The following is a 23,563-nucleotide window of genomic DNA, read 5'->3' as shown; positions in this document are numbered from 1 at the left end:
TCCAGGTCTGTGTGTGTGACTCAGAATCTGCACATGCACTTGGGTTAAGTGAATATTAATGCTGCTTTGTTCTCATTAATCACATCCTCTGCTCTGTTGATTTCCTGTTAGCCCTTTCATCATACACACCCCCATCCCCCTAACCACGCTAGAGTCACCCGAACACTGACATCCAGACACATGCACACACGCTTACACAGTGCCACACTCACACACGCACACACACGCAGAGAAACCAGTGGCTGTCGGCCAACTCAATCTGCATGCAGTATGAGGGCCGGTTTAAACCAAACAAAGACAAACAAAAGACTGTAAAGGCAGTAAGCCTAAATCACAGCCTAGATATGAATTCTTGAGGACATTATCTGCACTGACAGGACCTCACTTAATTGACATTTGAATATTTGCATAAATGTAGGCTTCATAACTGGAAAGAACAGAAATTACCTCTTGAAAATTCTCACTTTCTCTGGATCTATTATGTATGGGTTTGAGAAAAATGTTAATATTCATTCATTAACATTTTCATTTGCACATAATATTGCCATACATACGATATTGTGTATAGTAATATACCTGTACATACATTTGCCAATTAGTAAATTTGTATTGTATCGGCAGCTAGCTCTCTGCAACTCTACCATGGTCACCAATTGAAGCTAAGTAGGGCTTCACCCTGTCAGCATCTGGATGGGAGGCCACATGGGAAAGCTAGGTTTCTGCCGGAAGTGGTGTTAGTGAGGCCAGCAGGGGGCGCTCAACCTGTGATCTGAGTGGGTCCTAACGCCCCAGTATATTGATGGAGACTCTATACTGCTCAGTGAGTGAGGATGAGATGTTAAACCGAAGTCCTGACCCTCTGTGGTTGCTAAAAATCCCAGGACATTCTTCGAAAAAGAGTAGGGGTTTAACCCTGGCACCCTGGCCAAATTTGACCACTGGTCTCTGTCCATCATTGTCTCCTAACCATCTCTATATCCAAATTGGCTTCATCCCTCTGTCTCCTCTCCACCAATCCAATCAGCTGGTGTGTGGTGTATGGTCTGGCGCAATATGGCTGCCGTTGCGTCATCCAGGTGGATGCTGCACACTGGTGGTGGATGAGGAGATGCCCCCCCCCCATTATTATTATTATTATTATTATTATTATTATTATTATTATTATTATTATTATATTGTCTATTTAGTGTTCTTTACTGTGTTGTTCTTTTTATATAATCTGTATTTTTGTCCTGTTGCTGTCATTCTGTTGTGCTGTGAAAACTTCTGTCATGAAAACAAATCCCTCATTTGTGTAAACGTACCAATAAAGGCCTTTCTGATTCTGATATTTAGTTTATTCTATAAAGGTCTGATAATATGTCTGCAAAAACAGAAAAGAAAAATAATTAAGTTTTTTTCACTGAAAATTGTGATTTAACTGTGATTTAAAATCCCATATATTATTGTGAGTTATAACATATATTATTGCTTTCTTAACTTTTCTTGTTAAACTAGATAAAATATTGACATTTGGTTTAAATTTAGTTTTTTTTTAAACATGTCTTTAAACATGGCACTTTTTTATTTCATGAAACAACTGAAAAAAAGATCTGAAAAACAACATTTGAAAGGGAAAACTATTGAAAGTGGTTTAAAGAATAAAAAAGTTATGTTTTAATCAAATACTTTAATATTCATCGTAAATCCAGAGAAACTAAAGGCAATGCCAGGCAAGTGTATTCATATGCATGTAGCGCATTTTATATGCAATGGTAATTCAAAGTGTTTGACATAAAACATGATTAAAAAGAATCATTAAACGATTGAATTTGAAGTATCAGAAAGAATAAAAAGTATTAAAAATATATAAAAAATGTATTAAACCCACTTTAAAGGGGTAAAAAATAGAAATATACATAGATAGTTTGATCAGCTGGACATGCACAGAGTTCATACATTAAAAACACTGCTTATACTTCATATATAAAGTGCACTACCAGTTCAAAGCTGGGAGACACATTTCTAAACATAATATTTGTAATAACTAATTTCTAATAACTGATTTATTTTATCTTTGCCATGATGAGAGTAAATTATATTTGACTAGATATTTTCAAGACACTTCTATCCAGCTTAATGTGACATTTAACTAGGTTAATTAGGTTAACTAGGCAGGTTAGGGTAAATAGGCAAGTCATTGTATAACGATGGTTTGATCTGTAGACTATTGAAAAAAATTGGCTTGAAGGGGCAAATAATTTTGACCTTAAAGTGTTTTTTTAAATTTTTATTTAAAACTGCTTTTATTCTAGCCAAAACAAATCAAACAAGACTTTCTCTGAAAGAACAATACTATCTGTGAAAATGTCCTTGCTCTGTTAAACATAACTTGGGAAATATAAAAAATCTAAATCAAAGGGGGTTTAATAATTCTGATTTCAACTGAATATTTTAATAACTATATTATTTTAAATAATCAAATGTCACAAGCAAATTATAAAACACCCCATTTACCTTTTCTGTATGTGTTAAGATCAAAGAGGGGGCTGAAATATTTTTCCAGGTTATTTTTTTTTCCTCACTTTAAATGATATATATTAATTTAAGTTGTAATAAAATGTGCTAATGCAATGTATATTCACTTAAAATCTATTAATTAGTATTTATTCTAGCTCCATAATTAAAAAGGTGATCAGCATATTTCACAAACGATTATTATTTTTTGAATGAGAGAGAATCGTGTCTTTCATGTGCAAAGTCTCTAATATCTAGTCCAGTGCTGAGTATCGAGATGATTTCTGAGTCGACAATCTAGAGCTGGATAATGGAGGGAGAGCGTGTTATTTAAGAAGCCGACTGGAATGGACTGCAAAAAGAGAGCAGAGAGCCTCTAAACAATCTCACTCCGGGTGAAAAATCCCATTTCCCAGCGTTTGATAACCACACAGTTCATTTCCTACACATTTCCCGGACAAAGGGAGCGCAGGACTAGAATATGTCTGTGTGTGCGCGAGTGCGAATGAGTTGAGAAATCAAAATGGTAAATACAGTACGTGCATATAACTTAAAGTACAGTATGTGTGTGTGTGCGTCAAAGGAGGCTGAAGCTGTGCAAAGACACAGAGCAAATAATCTGGTTCTTCAAGATGGGGAACAGGGAAGCCATGCATGGATTTTAAATTTCACAGCTGAGCACTTGGGAGAGAAATTGCCAGGGCGGAAATACGGAGGCTCCTTTATTTGGTTGATGATTGTGGTTTTGTTGCTTTTATGAGCGGGGATGGGGAGGCCAGAGAGAAGGGGGTCGAGGCTAAGAAGTAGATTGTGGATTCTCAAATTCAACTGAAATGTTCATTGCTATTGCATATGTAGCAATTGACATGGACCTATTTCAGGTTCAATGGTTTTGAATTGTTACTAGCCACTCTTTGTTGTATAAAATCATATGGTTCAAATCAAATAGTGCCTGCTAAAATTGACTGCAATGTTGTTGTTGTTTTGCCTATGTACTGGGCAAACATATACACAGGGTTTAACTTAATAGTCTACAAGAAACAGATGTATGTTGATGTTCTACCCACTGAAAGTAAATATATTGAGCAGGCGACAGGTTTTTTGCACATCATTCCCTAATAGCAAACTAATGGTATGAGGGGTGTAGTTAAGAATATTGTGGCTGAAGCTATCAAAATCATTCGAAATGCGGAAGCAAATGATCAGATTTTATTGAAATCTTATTTTATTAAATGTTTTTTTATTACCAAGAAATTAAAATAAAAATAAAAAATCAGTGGATTAACTTGCATGGATTGATTGTTCACCTAAAGAATAACAATGTGAGATAGTAAAATAAACACTGAAATTTTGATTTCACACTGACTTTAATAAAGGGATTGTTCACTCAGAAAATATTTTTTTTCTCACCCTTGACTTGTTCTAAACTTGTTGACCGTTGACTTCAACAGTATTAATTTCCTACTATGGAAGTAACAGGCCGGTTGCAAACATTTATCAAATGATGTCTTTTTGTGTGTTCAACAGAAAAAAAAGAAAGTCACAAAAACACTTTTTGACAGGCTTGAAAACACTTGAGTCTTAAATAGTGAGTGATTTTTGGGATATTTAGGTGAAATATACAGTTGATGTCCGAATTATTAGCCACCCTGTTTTTTTTTCCCAGTTTCTGTTTAACGGAGAGAAGCGTTTTTTTAAACACATTTCTAAACATAATAGTTTTAATAACTGATTTCTAATAACTGATTTATCTTATCTTTGCCATGATGACAGTAAATAATATTTCACCTGATATTTTTAAGACACTTTCATACAGCTTAAAGCGACATTTAACTAGGTTAATTAGGTTAATGTTAAGTTATTGTATATTATATATTGTAGGTTAAGCTATTGTATAACAGTTGTTTGTTCTGTAGGCTACCGAAATAAAATATAGCTTCAAGGGGCTAATAACTGTCCTTAAAATGGTTTTTAAAAAATTTTAAACTGCTTTTATTCTAGCCGAAATAAAACAAATAAGACTTTCTCTAGAAGAAAAAATATATTATCAGACATACTGTAAAAATTTCCTTGCTCTGTTAAACATAATTTGGGAAATATTTAAAAAAGAAAACAATCAAAGGGCAGCTAATAATTCTGACTTCAACTGTTTATATATTTTTCAAACGAATTTCACCTTTCAAATCAAATTCTCATATTGTAGTTATACTATACAGTAAATTAAATCATGTGGAGCTGAAGTGGCATTTACTTGTTTTTTACAATTCACACAGCAATGAGTTTAATTATGTTCAAAAGTAGTGTATTATCACTGCAAACTTACACTGCAAAAATAAAGCTGAGTGTTTTAAATACTTTTTTCTTGATTTAGAGTTTCTTTTACTCAACTGAGAATCAACTGAGCCTCAACTGAGAATCACATTGTTTTTTGTTTTGTTTAGTTTTTTTAGACACTTTTTCTTTTAAAATACTCACTTGTCCTGCACAAGAATTAGTGTGGAGCCTTATTACATACATAAAATTTAACCCAAAAAAGTGAGAGTTACTGTATTACACTGCACTGCTAAAATCCACCCACGTTTTTTGCAGTTTGGTGGGTGTTAACGTCAAGCCTGGTCTGTATGACTGACAGCAGCATATGCTGAGAATCTGCTTTAATTGTGAAAGTCGACACTTCATGCAAAGCTTCTCCATATTAGTCACGCCTATGGAAATTTCATGCCACTTTTACTAGTGGGCGTGAGATAGACAATGTCAAATCCGTCTCCATCAGACCAACTCATGAAATCAAACTAGTACACAAAGATTTACATCTCTTTCAGGATGATACTTCTAAAAAAATAATAATAATAAAAAATAATAATTTGTCAAGGATAAACACAATAAAGATTTAAAAATAAAACTTTTGTTTCAATTGTGGTCCTCAATGTAAAGTACAGACCGACACTGCATAAAACATCAACATACTAGTCTGTTTAAGATTAAGAAGCCAATAGATTTTAAACTAAAACTAACCACATTTGCACTACTTTTAATATCAGCTTTTTCCATAATGATGTTTCAATGAACACATTTTAATGTATGCTGTTAAGGTAAATCAATAAAAAAAACAAGAAGTTTTGTTTAGGCATTAACCTTAACCGCAACTCCCACCACTTGGATCGTTGTCCAGGACACATGGCAAGGCAAGGCAAGGCAAGGCATCCAAGATAGTTAACAGTATCTCGATTTGAGATTAGACAATCCACCACCAGATCAGGCATCTTAGAATCTTTATATAAATTATTTTTAGACCCAAATCATATGAATTTCCCTTTTTAATAATAATAATAATAATAATAATAATAATAATAATAATAATAATAATAATAATAATATTTCCTTACATTTATAAAGTGCTTTTCTGGACACTCAAAGCACTTTAAACATTGGGGTGAATCTCTTCATCCACCACCAGTGTGCAGCATCCATCTGAATGACACCACAGCAGCCATATTGTGCCAGACCGCACACCAGCTTATTGGAGACAGAGTGGTGAAGCCAATTATGATATGGGGATGGTAAGAAGACCATGATGGACAGAGACCAGTGGGCAAATTTAGCCAGGATGCTGGGGTTAAACCCCTACTCTCTATAGCAGGACATCCTGGCATTTTTAACAACCACAGAAAGTCAGAATCTCAGTTTAATGTCTTATCCAAAAGACGGCGCTCACTGAGCAGTATAGTGTCCCCTTTACTATACCAGGGCATTAGGACTCACACAGACCACAATTTGAGCGCCTCCTACCGGCATTTTACCTGAATGCAATATTAGTACTGCAGGCCCGTAGCCAGAGGGTGTTCAGGTGGTTCGAAAGACCCACCCCCCACTGACAAAGTCCAGAATTTGAAACTTATTTTAGCTCATTTGTCTCATTTTGACTGCTATGTCATCATAAATTGTGAAAATTATTGATAGGTAAAGGATTTAATACAAATAAAATTTTTAATTATTCAAGTGGCCAAACTCTGACTGAGGAAAGTTGAATGAGCTGGCCAGTTTGTTATTTGCCTATAGGCTATATAGGCTATATATATATATATATAACAATATTTATATAACTGGATTAACTTATAGTTTAAATGCAAACTTATAAATAATTACTTCGTAGTGAAATAGCATGGTAAGCACTTTGACAAAATTGTAGGTAATATTTTTGGACCATCAAAATGCGTGGTTATGATCAGCTGATCCACCAAAAAATTGTGCTTAAAATGACACTAAATAGGTGAAAAAGATGTGAATCCACTTTTTTTTGAAAAAGATCCACTTTTTCAGAAAAAAAGAACCACCTGTTATGATTATCAGCGATCTATTGGCTGCAGATCGCTGATATACACACTGATCACTAACGGACTACAAATCTGCCATTATATGACCATTTCATTTAATAAACCCTGCGTTTGGATCCGCACTCCCCGTTGTCAGTGTCTACTTCACTGTTACACACCCCTTTCAATAGGCTGGCTACGGGCCTGTACTCATAACATCACATTACATTACATGTATCTAGCTCTATGTTTCATAACTATACATGTCCATTTGGCAGTTCTGATCTTCGCCCCGAGCGCTGCTGATAGTTAAAGGAATAAATGATTTGTTGTAAGCTGTTTACCTCTAATGTGATGGGAGTTAATCATTGCATTGTGCGACTGATTAAACAACCAATCAAAACCCTGACAATTCATTCTCAAAGCCTCTCCTGCTTGATTAAAGAATAATTGTAAATGAGCCTTTTCAATGAGAGAATATTCTGATTGTGCTATTCAAAGATTTATAGTGGATATAAGCAGAAAATAGTATCGCCATACAAGAGTTTTCTTTTGGGTTTTCATCCAAACTCAGCTGTAATGGGATATGTTTTTCCTTCTCACAGTTTGCATGAGGGTTTGGTTTCTTTGCTTCCTTGAGAGCGAGACCAGATTGGTAGCGTTTGCTGGCGTTGGTTATATTTGCTGGATTTGCATATGGCAGCAGGTGTGGCTTTGCTTATCCCAAATGCTCAGGCCTCATTTGACTGTGTGAGGTCGAACAGATGACACATAAACACTGTTCTAAAATATACTGAGCTCACGACGGAAATATGAGAGAAGGTATACAATCGTTTTATGTATATTCTCATACTGAGCCAGTCGAAGTGATTTATTTATTTTTTTTTACCAATATCAGTCATTCCTTTGGCTCAGTGGTTCAATAGCAACCATTTTGCTGTCATTTTATGCTAAATTAAAGGCATAGTATTTAGGAAACAGTTTATATTAACCATATATAGTTCCTTTTTCTATAAATATCCATCATTTATCAACTGTATTACATTACGATGTATACTGCAAATTCACTGAAGCATCGCATACACATAATATGTGTTATTCATATTTGATACTGTACATTTTAGACGTAATGTGTAAATTATTGACTTTAAATTCAAAACAACATAGTGTTTATTATCTTTATACACTTCCCTTATAAAACAATAAAACCTAACAATTTTTATTACAGCCATTTAAAATTGCATTATTATTATTATTATTATTATTATTAATATTATCATCATCATCATCATCATCTATATTTTACAAATATACAATATGTGTTGTTTTTACTTTAGCAAATGTAATAAATAAATAAATAGAACTATTTGAGTAAATGCATTTTTAAATACGTCCCTATATAAATCATGAATAATAATACTGCATTATTGTAAATATATTAATACAGCAAATTGTAATATTTTATTATTATATTATTACAATCTCACCAAATATAATAATACTGTCAATTTTATTCATACTGATGGATTCAGATTTCTGTCTTCCAATCCGTCTCAAGAAAGGATCAGTGTTTATCCTTTTCTCATTACTATTTTTCTCATTGCTTTGTTAATATGATTATTTGAATCAGTATTTAATCTTGAAATGATTTTGATTGATGATTAAAGTTAACACATTGTTAACTTTAAGAATGTTCAGTGCATTTGCCTGCCTCTCTGTAACTCTATTTTCAGGAGCCACCAAACCAAGTCAGAGGTCCTGGAGACCTCGAGTGGAACTGAAGGGCTTAATGATTCCTATTTGTTTTGCTATGCGTTAATACTGCCTAAAGTGAATTTGATATTATTATTATTATTATTATTATTATTATTATTATTATTATTATTATTATTATTATTATTATTATTATTATTATTATGTGTTAATTTTGTTTAAAATGATTTTCCTTTTTATTCAAGCTAGACTTTGTATAGTACGAATATAGAAGCCTGAATGTAGATTACGCTAGTTTTTAACCAATTTGGATAAAGACGGCTGAGAGTACACTCAACCTTGGCTAAGAAACAGACTGTACTTTAAGTGTGTGTGTGTGTTCTATTTGATTGTAGATCCTTTCACAGGTCTGGGGTCAGCTCTAAACAGTCTAGTGGATGTCTGACGTTTGTATGCTTGAGATATTGAGATAGTTGCACACACGTGGACATTTTCTAGGTCTATCTGTGCTTTAACCAATCAGGTTCAAACACCTATATGGGTGACGCAGTTAATGACATTCTGTAAGAATATAATTGTTTTGGATTTGTGATTGTAGGCAGAGTGGCCTAGGAACTCATTGCGAGTGTTGAAGCTGGCATCTGCTGATGAAACTGCAAACTATTTTTTGGTAAACTTTATTTATTTGAATCTCTGACTCCGGCTCTTTTTCATCTAACAGACTGTTCATTCTTTGGGTTCAAACTGTAAATTATCTCTACAATATGCTTAAAAAATGTGTTAATTCTCAAAGAAAGGATAAATGGCAATAAAACAGAACAAATTTAAAATACAAGTAAGCTTTACTTAATGTTAAAGTCAATTATTAACAATGCATTCAAAATATATATAAAAAATCTGTTTGTAACCTTTAGATTTTATTTTATTTGTCAGTTGTCTAAAATATATGTTGTCAGAGTCCTTAGAATCAATCTAAATCTGCTAAAACGAATACTATTAGATTTAATCTGTTAAAAATATGTGGTATAAATGTATCTTGCTGTAACAAAAAGGCTACTCAATACTTATAGGGCAATAAAGGGCACCTATTTTACCCCTTTTTAAAGATTTAAGATAAGTCTTTTGTGCCCCAAAAATGTGTCTGTAAAGTTTCAGCTCAAAACACCCATCAGATTATTTGTTATACCTTTCAGAACTTTGGATTTTCTGCTCTGAACACTTTGTACGGTAGCTGTTTTTGTGGCCTGTGCCTTTAATGCTAGTTCTCCCCGCCAACCGTTCCCTGTGCCTGTCAGAGCGTGCCTCCCTCAATCTCCGTCTCGGCTGCATCAGATAAACAGCACAGTGAAAGACATTAAGGAAGCAGATCTCACGTAATGTTTGTGAGAAATACTAAAGTAAGAACTTTCCCAATGATTACTTGATGTATTTCTTGTGGAGTTGCCATGAGGAGTCACACACAATAAACACACATAGCACGCAGGTTTAACTTTGCACTGTTTTTTGCACGGCGAATATGACAGGATACACGTTAATATCCATTGCTGTATGGATATCTGTTATGTTAATGTACAAAATAAACCAGATATAATGTCCACAAACTGGGATTGAAGCATCTTCTTTCATAATTGTACTAACACGCGGCTGTGGTGATGAAGTAAAGACTGTAAAATCACTGTAATTAATTGACATGCACTTTTTTAAAAACTTTTCAAACGTGTGAAACTGATTCTTGATCACATTTGATGGTGATTGCTGATCAGAGCGAGCTCAACAGATCTTTTAATCCCAGTTGCTTTGTGCATCTTGTTGATATGATTATACACGTTACTGCTGAGACATATTAATATGGGGCTGTCAATTAATTCGGTGAGTGGGGAGACCGTACTCCTACGTCATGTTGCTGTGGGCCTCAAAATAAGAGGGGATTTGGATCCTATTTTAACGTTAGGAAATTAAAAAAAGAGAGACTTATTGTCTTTATATCACCACAGTATGACTGTGAACACACTATACCTACACACTGTTCTGTCCAAAGAGCTCCCAAAAGATGATTTTCATCATAAGTGCCCTTTAATATTTACTGTTCAGGGGCAAAATAGATGCGGCTCCATTCTCCTAACAAATAACTAACAAATATCAATAACATAAAGTTTATTAGTTCAATTATGTTAAAAGTATATAATCCAAATGGATGGATGCTAATTTTATACGTAATCAGAATACACAAATCTTATGTGTTAGGCCAAAATTTTTTGTGTGTGTGTATAAAATCGATGGTTAACGGTGTAAAGCTATACCCAGATACAAAGTGACTGATGAGGATCTACAGGATATAATGATATCTAAGCAGCTCACTGGGTTTTAAAATCATACTTTAAACACCCACTCGCACAATTTAGGTTTGCCAGAGAGCCGACAAGTAAAAACTGTTTGCATTCAGCTGGAACGTAAAACGGAGATGAGATATTTTTGAACCCGTCTTTGACATACATTTTGCAAACGCGCATGACATCGCTAAGTCTCCATGTCTCTTTCAACGACTCCCTTTTTTGTTTCCCTCGCTCGCCGCTCTCTCCAGCGTCTCTGTAAAGCTGTTATCAGCCGAAACAGCTCTGACCTTTCGTAGCTGTTAGCCTCTGGCTCTCTTCCCCAGCCAAACAGCCAAAGCACTTTATCACAGGACTATGAATTACCAGAGAAAGGACACCGTCTTACCGCCCGCGTGATCTAAGACCGCTCAGAACGCTCTTTCTTTCAAGCCCTTCAGAGACATTCGGTAAACATGGCTGACATAACCTGTATTTTTTTTGGACTGCTCTGGCTGTGGACATGTCCTGTCTGAAGCTCATTTGTCTTTTAGTTTCAGCGTTTTGCTGGAAACAGTAACTACAGATTATTAAAGCGAAAGTTCACCCAAAAAACAAACATTTCCTCACTCTTCACTTAAACTTTTTATGAATTCTTTCTTCTGTTGTATACAAAACAGGATATTCTGAAGAATGTCAGAAAAAAACAGCCAAAGTAGGAACAAAAAATACAACGAACAATACATTTTCAGTACATTTTCATTCGTGTTCAACAGAACAAAGAAACTCAGTATATTAATTTCGGCTGAACTACCCCTTTATCTTTGTATACTGTATATCCAATTACTACACTAAAAATACTGGGTTATTTAAAAATATATATTTCCAAAATGAATCCTCACTGTAGTTAACAAGTTTTTAATGATAATAAAGCTTATTAATAAGTTTACAATGATTTATAATGAAGCAAACATAAAGGCAGCAACACCAAAGCTTCAAAAGCATCCAATTTATTTCCAAAAAGGCAATTACTGATGTTTGATGAAGAGCTGATGTGCTCGAAACGTCACGCATATTGTGATAGCCTTTTAGTAAATCAATTTGATACTTTTGGAGCATTTTTTTGGGCCAAGCACCCATTTTGGGCATATTTAATGATTTATGAAGGAATTATATTGTTCTGTTTTGTTATTTAATCTTCATTTACAAACCCCATGTCATATATACATAGATCAACTGTAATTTTCGAATGCTGCCCCTTTGCTTCAGCCTGATCTCATGAGTAAACGTAAGTATTTTACGTTTTGTCAGTTTAGTGGCTAATTCGTACGAGTTTAATCGTGAGCAAATTGTACTAAATTGTATAAATAAGACCATACAAATTCATACGAATTAGCCACTAAATCAAAAAGGTATGAATTGCCTTGTGATGGTATTGTTTGCTCTTACACAAAACTCTAGTTTTGTTAATGTCTTTGCCGTGTGGCGGCGAAACACATTGGAGGTAGTGGTCATTTTGGATAAGCAACAACTGCATGAACTAAATCAACCAAAGTGTTCAATTTAACTTTAACCCAAACAACTGGATTTGTCCTTATTTTATTATTTTTAGCTAGTTTTAAAAACTATAAGTATTAACCACGACAACAGTTTAAGCTTTTTGCTATTACTTAGTGTATCAGATATTATTATTCAATATTTCATATATATATATATATTAGTCAACGGTCAATCAATCAGTAACACAAGCTGTATCTTAAATGGCATACTATTCCGGAACTACATTTGAATTTGAATTGACTTCATGACCGTTAGAAAAGTATGTTCTATATAGTATGAAAATGAGTTGCATGAATGGAATTCGGACATACTAAATCTGTCATGTTGTCATTACCACATGACCTACCCACATCAGTTGCATTCACTCCCATTCATAATGTCTCTCCCATGGCCTTACACTGTAAATACATACTGGGTTCCACATAATCGATTTGTTTTGGGACAACATGAAGGACATAAGTGAACTCATTAGTTTTTACAAATTTAAGTGAATTAAACATAAAACAATTAGTTTCCTTTCAAAAATCTCAAGAATTGTGTTGTTTCAGCTCATTAAAGGTATATAAGTAGTTTGAGCAAACAGCAAACATCGTATTTTTAGATTATGGGATAGTAAAGTATCCATTGGATGCACATTACAGAAACATGATGGAAACAGTAGGCTACTTCTTATCTACTGTTTTTCAAACAACATCAATTTAGACATAAGACTTCCATCACATACTGTTTTTCACGCAGTATATTAGCCTTATTCCTCATGTACGCGTGGACGCAGCCAGTGGATTATTTTTGGCTTGAGATGTCCAGTCTCAATAAATTCCATAAATTTTTAGATGTTAAAAACAGCTCTTAATGTTGCAAGCTGATATTTTCTTATTATAATAATATATTTATTCTACATATAGTCATGAACACTGTTCTGACAATTTATCATATGGTTTAAATTCCTTTGTCTGCCATATTTGGTGTTAACTGGGAAAACTTCAGAGTTCTGGTTGTAGAAAAGCCATGAGATAAAATACATTCAAATAAGAGCACATTTTTATTTTTCAATAAAGACGTATAAAACAGCTCATTATTTAGATAAATAATCCAAATACAAGTTGGACTGGAAAACAAAACAGCTCAAACTCAAGGTCAAAAAACTGTGCACTCCCAGGCAGCCACACTTCCAACCTGTCACCTTCCTATTTATTGGAATTTTGACCTGCAGAGGGCACAAACTCTTAAAAAAAAGAAAAAAACAGACTCAGTTATAATAAAAAAAATTATCAAAGTATATAAACAGCTCCTTCAAACACACTTGTTTGTAGAGCAAGTAGTTTAAGTGTTTATTATTCTTAGTCATTTCTCCTATAGGCAACTAAGTGAGAAGTTCTAAAACAATTGCAAACACAAATGCACTTCCGCATTGCAGAATTAGGTCAAAAGTGTGGAAGTATGCAATTTCTAATAGTATATAAAGTATCAAAAAGGCATTATAGTACCATTTAACAGCATCATTGTTCCTCTCTTTTTCTGTAAAGCACAGCATGACTACAGTATTCCGTTAACCAGCCATTTTGGCTCTAGTGAACAAATATACACCATCCCCATACAACACATTCCCATAGTTTAAACTGCTCTGGTTGTGGACATGTCCTGTCTAGAGCTCATTTGTCTTTTAGTATCAGCGTATTGCTCAACTCAATAACTACGGACCATTAACATGGTATATTCCTGCAGACGCTGACTTGTATGTGTATTTCTCTGCGAAGCAATCTGGGTGAAATATACTTGGGTGTGAGTGAAGCATGGCTATGCATTCGGAATGAGCTGTATTTATGCGAGTCTCTGAGAAAACACAAAATATACGACATCATAGAAAAGAATTATAGATGGCGAATGGCAAAAGCGCTAGTTGGAAGCGTTTGTGGGTGAAGATGTGTGTGTGTGTGGCTGTGCATAAAGCACGATTACATGCTGGTTTGAGCAGCTTTTGAATGCTAACTGCGTATCTATCTCTGCTTGGGTTGTCTGATGCATGTATGGAAATGTGTCATTTGCATATGCGTACCGATGTATTCGTCTGTATTGACTCTTTACACACAGATGCACTCGCTAATGGGAAATGACTATGGATGTTATAACCTCCGGTTAGCCCTATGATCTGTCTATGACTTCAGAATAATTAGAGAGAAATAATATATATGACAGAAATTGATATTATTCGTTTCAAGATTGATTGAGTTATGACAAAGTGTATAATATCATAAGAAATGCACTCAGGAATGTACAGATTTTTTGTACGATATAAGTTCAGATCCAATTTCCAGTCTTTAATGGTAATTTAAATCAAATAACAATATTTTCCATATATAGTTAAATGTAATATACTTAAATAATTTTCCCCAAGCAAATTAGTACAATTATTAAAACATTTATTATTAAGTAAATATTCAGTATCGTTTTAAAATTATTTTTAGTATATTTAATCAATGTTTTCTGTTTTTACATTACAAAATAAATGGAAACAATTACTAAACTAAAACCCTTTAGTAAGTAAATGTCTGCACAAATATTATACATATAAATATTGTGTAATATATCCCTAATATTATTAATCAATGATCAATGTTGCAGTCGTATGAATTATAATTATTAAAATATTATTTTGGCTAATTATTGTAGCATTTAATTAAATTGGAAAATCATTAAATAACAATAACCTTGCAATATTATGGTATGTATACAAATTATTATATATATACACTTCTTGACAAAAGTTTTGTGGCCTATCCAAGTTTTATTAACAACAAATAATAACTTGACTTCAAGTTGATCATTTGGTATCAGAAGTGGCTCATATAAATAATGTACAGTAATGTATTCTAAACAAAATAATGTATTCTATACTGTACATTATAAATAATGTACAGTATAGAATATAAAGTCATGCAGCAGTGGAAAAAGAGTTAATATTGTGTATGACTGAGCTTGGACGACTGCATCCATACATCTCTGCAATGACTCAGATAACTTATTAATAAAGTCATATGGCAAAGAAAGCCTTCTTGCAGGACTCCCAGAGTTAATCAAGATTATTTTGATTCATCTTCAGTGCCCCCTTCTTCATCTTACCCCAGCATGCTTAATAATGTTCATGTTTGGTGACTGGGTTGGCCAATCCTGGAGCACCTTGTCCTTGTTTGCTTTCAGGAACTTTGATGTGACTTTTCATATTTAATGTAAATATGAAAACATAAAATAAAAAAATTCATATATTTTTAACAGATTTAATTTTTTGTTTAATAATTTAATTTTTCACATTGTACATACTTACTACTATTAATCAGTATTTTATTCATATCAAACAATTATTATAACATTTTATCCACCTGGTCAATCATTCAGTAACACAGTATATATCAAATTGTCATTTTATCATGTACAGAATCAATGTGCCTGTATTTTTTTGTGTATTTCATTATGAAAGACATAAAGACATTATGAAAGACATTAGGAATGGACCTGTACCTGTTACCAGTCATTTCAGCTCCATTTCATCAGTAAATGCACAGGACTGATATTACACACCCTCATGCAGCCACAACAACTACACTAATTCCGCCATTTTGGCTCTATTTTCAATTAACTACATCCAATACGTAAGCACAGTGAGCTCCACTTCGCCATTATGGCTCTGTTTCCTGTTAGCATAAGAGCTTGCAATGAAAGATGAATACTAATCCTGCTTGTCTGTGAAGTGTGAAGCGTGACTCTTCAAACAACTGCGCTCAGGTGAATTTTTTGTACCCTTCACCCCAACAAGTGAACGTCTCACACCTGCATCCCCAATATTAACACTACTCCGAGAAGATATGAAGAGAAACACCTCGGAGAGCAATCGAGCCAAGCGTCAGACTAAAAGAGCCTCTCAATGCGGCCGTTTAATAAGCTGTAATATTGAATTAATCACCTGAAACACTTAAAACAGGACAAAAGAGGCTGAAGAAATGATGGAATGTGCTGATGGCTCTTTAACGAGGGGATTGGTTTGGATAATGTGTGAGAGAGAAAAATCTACTGAGATTCAGCTAACGCACACACTTAAAGCAAGCAAAAAAACAGTTTCACAGCCTAATGACAAATGACTATGCTACTTTACAATACATTTTCTACAGCTAATTATTCCTAGAAAGTTTGATTGACAGGCAATCCAGTCAATCATAACATGGAATTCTCCGCCATCCTGTTTTTCAAGTACAACAAAGATTAACCAGCTGGAGTAACATAGGTAATTTACATGGAAAATTGTGAACATGTGCTCAAACACTGCTTTTCTTTGAGGTTTTTATCTTGTTTTTAGTCCAAGTATCTAAAGATTTCCTAAATCGAGAAGCATTTTCTAGACAAGTAAACAATATCGTCTTGTTTTCGGAAATAATATGTCAATATTATGTGAGTTTTTCCCTTAAAACAAGCTAAATACTATGATTTAAAAGTGAAAACAAGATTATTTTGCTTGCCCCATTGGCAAATAATTATGTTATAATTTCACAGAAGCATACTTGTCTTGTTCGAGATAACTTTGTTGAGTGTGTTTGTGAACTATGTGTTAAGGAATCAATTTGTGACATTTAAATTATATTCAAATGATCTGAACTTCTCATTAGTAGACTTGTAGGCTATAGCTTCAGTTTTTATTTTGTTTTCATTTCGAGTTACGCTCAGATGCTGAATATATCCCTTGTACTGTATGTTGCAGACCTTTATGTCTGCTGCTGTCTAAAATCAGCATGTCATTTTTCCAGAAATTATTCACTGTCTCCCTGGGGAGGGTACAAATTGATAGGGGAGAGCTATGGCTGATACTGAAAGCTTGAAAGAAAAGAGAAGGTGGGGGTGGGATTTGGGAAGGGTCAATTCCTTGATAGAAGAGAGATTTGTGAAAAGTGTGTGATGCCAAAGATCCCCAAACATGATGATCCTCATTCAAAAAAACAAAATTATAAAAAAAAAAATTATAACGAAATAAAATAATAATAATAATAATAGAAATAAATTAATTAAAAATAATAAAATAAAATAAAATAAAATAAAATAAAATAAAATAAAATAAAATAAAATAAATAAAATAAAATAAAATAAAATAAAATAAAATAAAATAAAATAAAATTAAATTAAAATAACTGCATTTGAGTGGATTAGTGAAAAAGAAAGTGAAAAAGCACAGACTTTCTGGCTCTGTTTCTCATCTGTTAAATTGATGTGACCAGATTTGGGTGAAGCAGAGGCCCAGGAATCAATCCACAAAGTTGATAAAATACTGTGAGCATTTCTGCATCCCTCAGGACGGCAGCAGGATGAGTGCATGGACACATTGTGCTGACTCAACAAGTCTCCTTCTTTTTCTCCTCATTTTTCAATCCTCTGACCCAGCGGTCCTGCATGTACCCATCTGATGTGAACCTGTCAGCCCACTGTGCATTAAAGCACCTCTCTCATTACCGCCCTGTCCCTTCTGCCCCGCCTGAACCATCCCACTACCCGCATAGCACCCCAGAGGGGATATCAGCCCTCCAGAACACATGCTAAAAAAAACCTGGGGATGTAAGAGAGCGGCTTGCTCATCCATCTCTTTTCTCCTTCTCTTCTCCTTTAGAGAATGGCTAACTCTTCTATTCTCTTATTTCGTACTATGAATGTGTCAGCGGCTAGCATATGTGCTAAAAATCATTCATGATGCCAAACTATAATTCACTTTAGTCAATGTTTATTTTTGGTAACGCTGTTTTTAACTGCATTGATATATAATGTGAAACGGTATTACTACTGATATTTTTACAATATGTAAAATAAAAATGATTTAGGTTCTAATTTTCAGGAAAAAATTATTACAATCAATGAACTTGTTTTTATCTCAGAGTAAATAAATAAAAAGAGAAACAAATTATAAGAAAAAATAACACATAGTGAGAAATCATGAAATCTACTTGTTCTTGCATTGTGAGATATACCGTTATGATTGTGAAAAATAAGGTTTGCAACCCTATCTATAAAAATTAAGTTTTATAATTATATTATATATAGTTATAGTTATATAGCAATACGTCTTACTGTATAACATGAATCAGCAAACACATTATGTGTATGGTTTAAATTAGCAATACATATATACATATACATATACATATATATATATATATATATATATATATATATATATATATATATATATATATATATATATATATATATATATATATATATATATATATATATATATATATATATATATATACACACATACACACAGTACTCAGCATAAATAAGTGCACCCCTCACAAATCTCTTTTAAATTAACTATACAATATTGTATTTGTGCATACACATTAGATTAGTCAGTACTGAAGCCAAATCTAAAGCTTAACTAACAAACTAACGATAAGGTCCAAAAACAAGTACATCCAAATTTATGTTATCAAAAAATATTAAATACAAAATCAAAAAAGAGGATAAATTAAGAAAAGCAAAAACAAAATTGAACAATTGAGCTGAATTTAATTGTATTATCTTTTAATTTCTGTGTTTGATGACTAAAATATTACTTTAACAAATCTTTTTAATAAATCTGTTTTGTTTAATTACACCAAAATACATTGCCCATATTTACTGAGAAATGGATCAAAATATTCATTCTCAAAATGGGGTGTATTTATTTAAATTTGCAAGTAATAAAATTAAAGCGTTCTGTCAATATTTGGGTTATCATTGTTTAACGGTAAATCAGGAGAGGTGTCATTGAAGACAAAATATAATTAAAGATGAAGGCATTTTGATGAAATTTTGACAGAATTAATTTTGCTTGGATTTTTTTTTGAGACACGGTAGGTGTGTGTTATTTAAATTAGCAATACAAAATATACAATATTGAATTCACTAAAATTATATAGTGATATTCCCCATCTCATTTTATCTTTTATTTATTTAGAGCTTAGTCAAAATTCTAAAAGATTAAGCCATATTGTAAGATATTAGTTTACTATATAAGACAAATTCTAAATCTAAAAATAACATCATGACCAACCTCGTTCACTCTGAGGCAAAAAAGCATGCTTTCCAGAATCTGGTGATGTATAGTATAGTGTGATGTAAAATGCCTCCCACCGCCCACCTCCCGAAGGGAAGTGTAGTGTGTATTGATATAATATGAGCTCAGTCTCTCTCTCTCTCTGTTCATTATGCTGTCAGAGGAGGGTGACCTTGTCCTCTCTCCATCTCTCCTCCTTCAGCTGTCCCTCCATCACTCTACTCTCTCCTCATTCCTCTCTTTCATTAGCACGCGTTGTCATGTTCCCTTCGTCCTACAGCTGTTATGAATGGAAGAAAGGAGAATATACATGTATATATTCATACCTGTCTCTCTGACATGACGTAGATGTAGCTGTTGTCCAGGGAAAAGGCCATGTCTCGAAGAATCGAGTTTCCATCTTTGATGACAGAAAGAGTTTCGTACTGGACGCCGCCTTGAGGAGGACCATCAACCCGAATCTGAGACACAGAGAAGACAACATATAGTCATGAGCAGAAATTCATTCACCCAAAAATCACATTATCATGGCAATACGACAAATATGAGGGAAATGAATTGCACATATGCTCACTTACTAAACAATCATTTTCATTTTATAGCAGTTTATATATGCAGACAGTATACTTTTACTTTATACAATACTTGTATATACAAAACCAGTCTTGCGTTAGCCGGGCAAATATGTGGGAAATGGGCAATAATACATTACATGTAAATTATCGACTTAATTTTATGCTAAAAATCATTAGAATATTAGAAAAAGATGCTCTTAAAAAGTATTTTTTATTCACCTCTGTAAATCAAGAGGAAACTTAATTGTAGATTAGTAATATGCACAACTTTAAAGATGAATTTTCATTAAAATTTAGATTTTTTTTAACTTCCAGATTTTAGATATTCAAATAGTTGTAATGTGAAGGACGTTGACAATGGTGCTAAGGATCCAAATGCAGGTTTACTAGGAGAATAATCAGGCAAACAACGGTCAACACAGGGGCAAACAGATGTATACAGGAAATCTAGAGTTGTTGTCAGTAAAAAAGGCAGATGGTCAAAAGGCAGGCAGCATACAGGAAAAAACAGGGTCTAACACAACAAGGCAAGGAAAACACGTCGTAATATCACAAACAGTAAAACAAGACTCAGCCCAGAGGTGTGCGTGTGTGCTGTGTATATTACCCATGTCATCAGTTCATAACGATCCTCCGGCTGTGTGTACTGTATGTCTAAACAATGGAACCCGGAACAGGTGCATGTAAGCAGTGCATGACAGGATATGTAGTTATTTAATGTAGTGTGTGTAGTTCTCCAGCAAAAGGATTAGATCGTTGGTGATTGTGACAATAGTTTTAATTTGGACAATTATTGTCATATAACAACAAATGTACATCAGAAAAGTACATGGAAAATGTATTTACTCAGTGATCCAGGGTCACACACACATTAATATATGTATTAAGAATCTATATATTTATCTATTCACGTATTCTAAAATAAAAGTACAAGCATACATAATAAAAAATGCAAAAAATATATATGTTTTGATAATTATGTTGTGTATGTACACTAAAAAAGTAATATATTCTAAGTTTAAAATATAGTTAAATATAAATGTTTTTGATTCAGAGCTCAACTAAGAAAAAGTTGTTTTGACCAATGTAAAATGTTCAGGTTATTCACACAGGCCAGTGCATGTGTATTAAACAGAAGCTCAATATGCTTTGTACTTTCATGACTTAAAAAAATATTGCTTAAGGCAAATTATTTATTTTTCATTGGCTCAAGTGATCAAATTTACATGTAAAACTATTACCCTATTTTTTTTTTAATTGGAAGAATGAACATTTTATGGGATTGTTGTTTTGATTAAAGCTATATCTTCTTATTTAGAACATAAAGAGAATTTAAATGAATTGACTTTCTTCAACAAGACAAACATACTTTGTACTAGGTTATATAAAATTGTTCACATGGAGATAGAAAATAGTTTAAGACAAATGATTTATTTTTCGGTGGGTCAGTTTATAAAATTAAGATGTGAACCATTACCCTACTTTTTTTAAAATTGGATTAATGAAAGCTTTCTTCCAGTGTATAGGTTTACATAATTCATGTGTGTGTGTATATATATATATATATATATATATATATATATATATATATATATATATATATATATATATATATATATATATATATAAACAGAATATATAAACTATAACGCCATAAAAATCAATTTTTTATAATTATAAAAACAGTATTTGTGAAATCACACTACAATGACAAAAAGTTATGACAATTTTTTGTTATTTTAACTTATTTTAATAAGTTAATTAGGTTTCAACAACTTTTTAGTTATATAAAGTTTAACCTAATATTTTTGTCAGTTTGACTAATTTAAGTTGAGATGACTAGAACATTTCATTTGATTCAACTAAACAATTTAAGGCTGTAAGATGTTTTTTTTTTTTTACAGTGCAGATAAACTACATTAACCACCATTAAGCTGACTAAACAGGTTTTGATCAGGTCAAAGGTCATCACAGAGTAATAAATCCAGCTGCAATACTAATTGACGTCACAGGTTTCACACTAGACTGTCTCCTCCCACTGTATAGAGTGTGACCGGGGTCAGTCCAGGGTCATGTGTATGTCTAGCAGAGCCTCACAATAGAGCAGACGAGGACACTGAAGACAACCCTGAACAAACACCAATGATACTGAGACTGAGGGAACACAGCGAAGACCATTCAGTGAAACTAAAGATGGACAATTACGATTACTGTCAAATCTGTACTGAAACATGAACAAGCTGTTTCCCAACACGACTCTGACCCAGAGCACAAGTCAGAAGGAAATAAAAAATCATGTCCACGCTATGCAAAGTCCCTGTTCAAGCATTAGTCCACTCCAGCAAATGTAAAAACCATCTGCGAGCGGCAGCCTCCCAATCCACTAAACTGACATTTACAGCATACTGACGTCCTGCTGTAGCGGTAAATGTGTTCATACATAAAACATGTCAAGACCCGCCTCCTCTTGCTCGGCCAAGCATGACCCTGATATGACCTGGCGAGCACCACAGGGACCTTATGTCACGGAGAACTGTGTGTCCAGTAGTCCGCGGAGGGCACTTTCAAGAGCATACTTCATTTGCAGGCAGGAAGTGGCTCTGGCATTCTGCTCGCAGAGGTAAATGTTGTGTTCACTGGCCCTACAGGGGGATATAAAGCAATCAGACGTGGATACCAGAACAGGTTATGTGGATGTAACTGAGAGACGCACACAGCTTTAAAGGGCAAGAATGCCCTGATAAGCAGGGAACGGGCACAGTTAGATACTGTGTACCAGGGGTATTCAAACGTGGCTCTCCAATAGCAGAACTGGACAACCACTGCTGTGTATGCAGCTTGATATGATTCTTACATCACTGTTTATTGGGGACAAGCAACAAGCTTTGCTGATTCAAAAACCCAGAAGCCTCCCCATAATACTTTCGAGATTGTTTGGAAACTGTTTGCTTACCATCTAATCCTACAGCTTTATATGTGGCTAGTTAGTTTTATTTTTGTAATTATGGGTTTGCTGTGTGTCTAATATACTGTTGGTCCTCCATATGCTGTCTAAAAATGCTGGTGAGTCCTGGCTTCTAGAAGACCCCTCAAGGTGTGTTTTATTTTATTGTGGCAATTTGGCATCAAGACATTAGCAGATGATTCTTCAAGACCTGTACATTGCTAGTTGGAGCCATAGATTAGATCAGTGTTTCTCAACCACGTTCCTGGAGGACCACCAACACTGCATGTTTTGGATATCTCCTTTGTCTGTTACACCCATCACAGGTCTTTCAGTCTCTGCTAATGAGCTAATCATCTGAATCAGGTGTGTTTGGTTAAGGAGACATGGAAATTGTGCAGAGCTGGTGGTCCTCCAGGAACGCGACTGAGAAACACTGGATTAGACTGACGGATCCAACACATCCTATAGATGGAGGCCAACTCTTTGTTCTCTTCAGAATATTACTGAACAATGTGTGGAGTTAGCAAAGAGCATTATCTTGCTAAAAGTGACCATTTCCAAGAGGGGACCTTAATCTA

The 23,563-nt window shown here is 33.8% G+C and overlaps 1 protein-coding gene across 1 annotated transcript in view; it reads right to left on the bottom strand.

The window, feature by feature from the left end:
- plxna2 (plexin A2) overlaps positions 1-23,563 on the bottom strand; it is a 380,453-nt gene that overhangs the window by 213,529 nt on the left and 143,361 nt on the right. The window contains exon 4 of the mRNA XM_056448621.1: positions 19,790-19,924. Within this exon, the coding sequence (XP_056304596.1) occupies positions 19,790-19,924 (135 nt within the window). The remainder of the gene's footprint in view (positions 1-19,789; positions 19,925-23,563) is intronic.

The sequence above is a fragment of the Danio aesculapii genome, chromosome 23 (assembly GCF_903798145.1).
Source record: "Danio aesculapii chromosome 23, fDanAes4.1, whole genome shotgun sequence".
In the NCBI taxonomy this organism is placed as follows: Eukaryota; Metazoa; Chordata; class Actinopteri; order Cypriniformes; family Danionidae; genus Danio; species Danio aesculapii.
The sequence above is the reverse complement of the archived record's forward strand: the minus strand, read 5'-3'. Positions and strand labels throughout refer to the sequence as shown.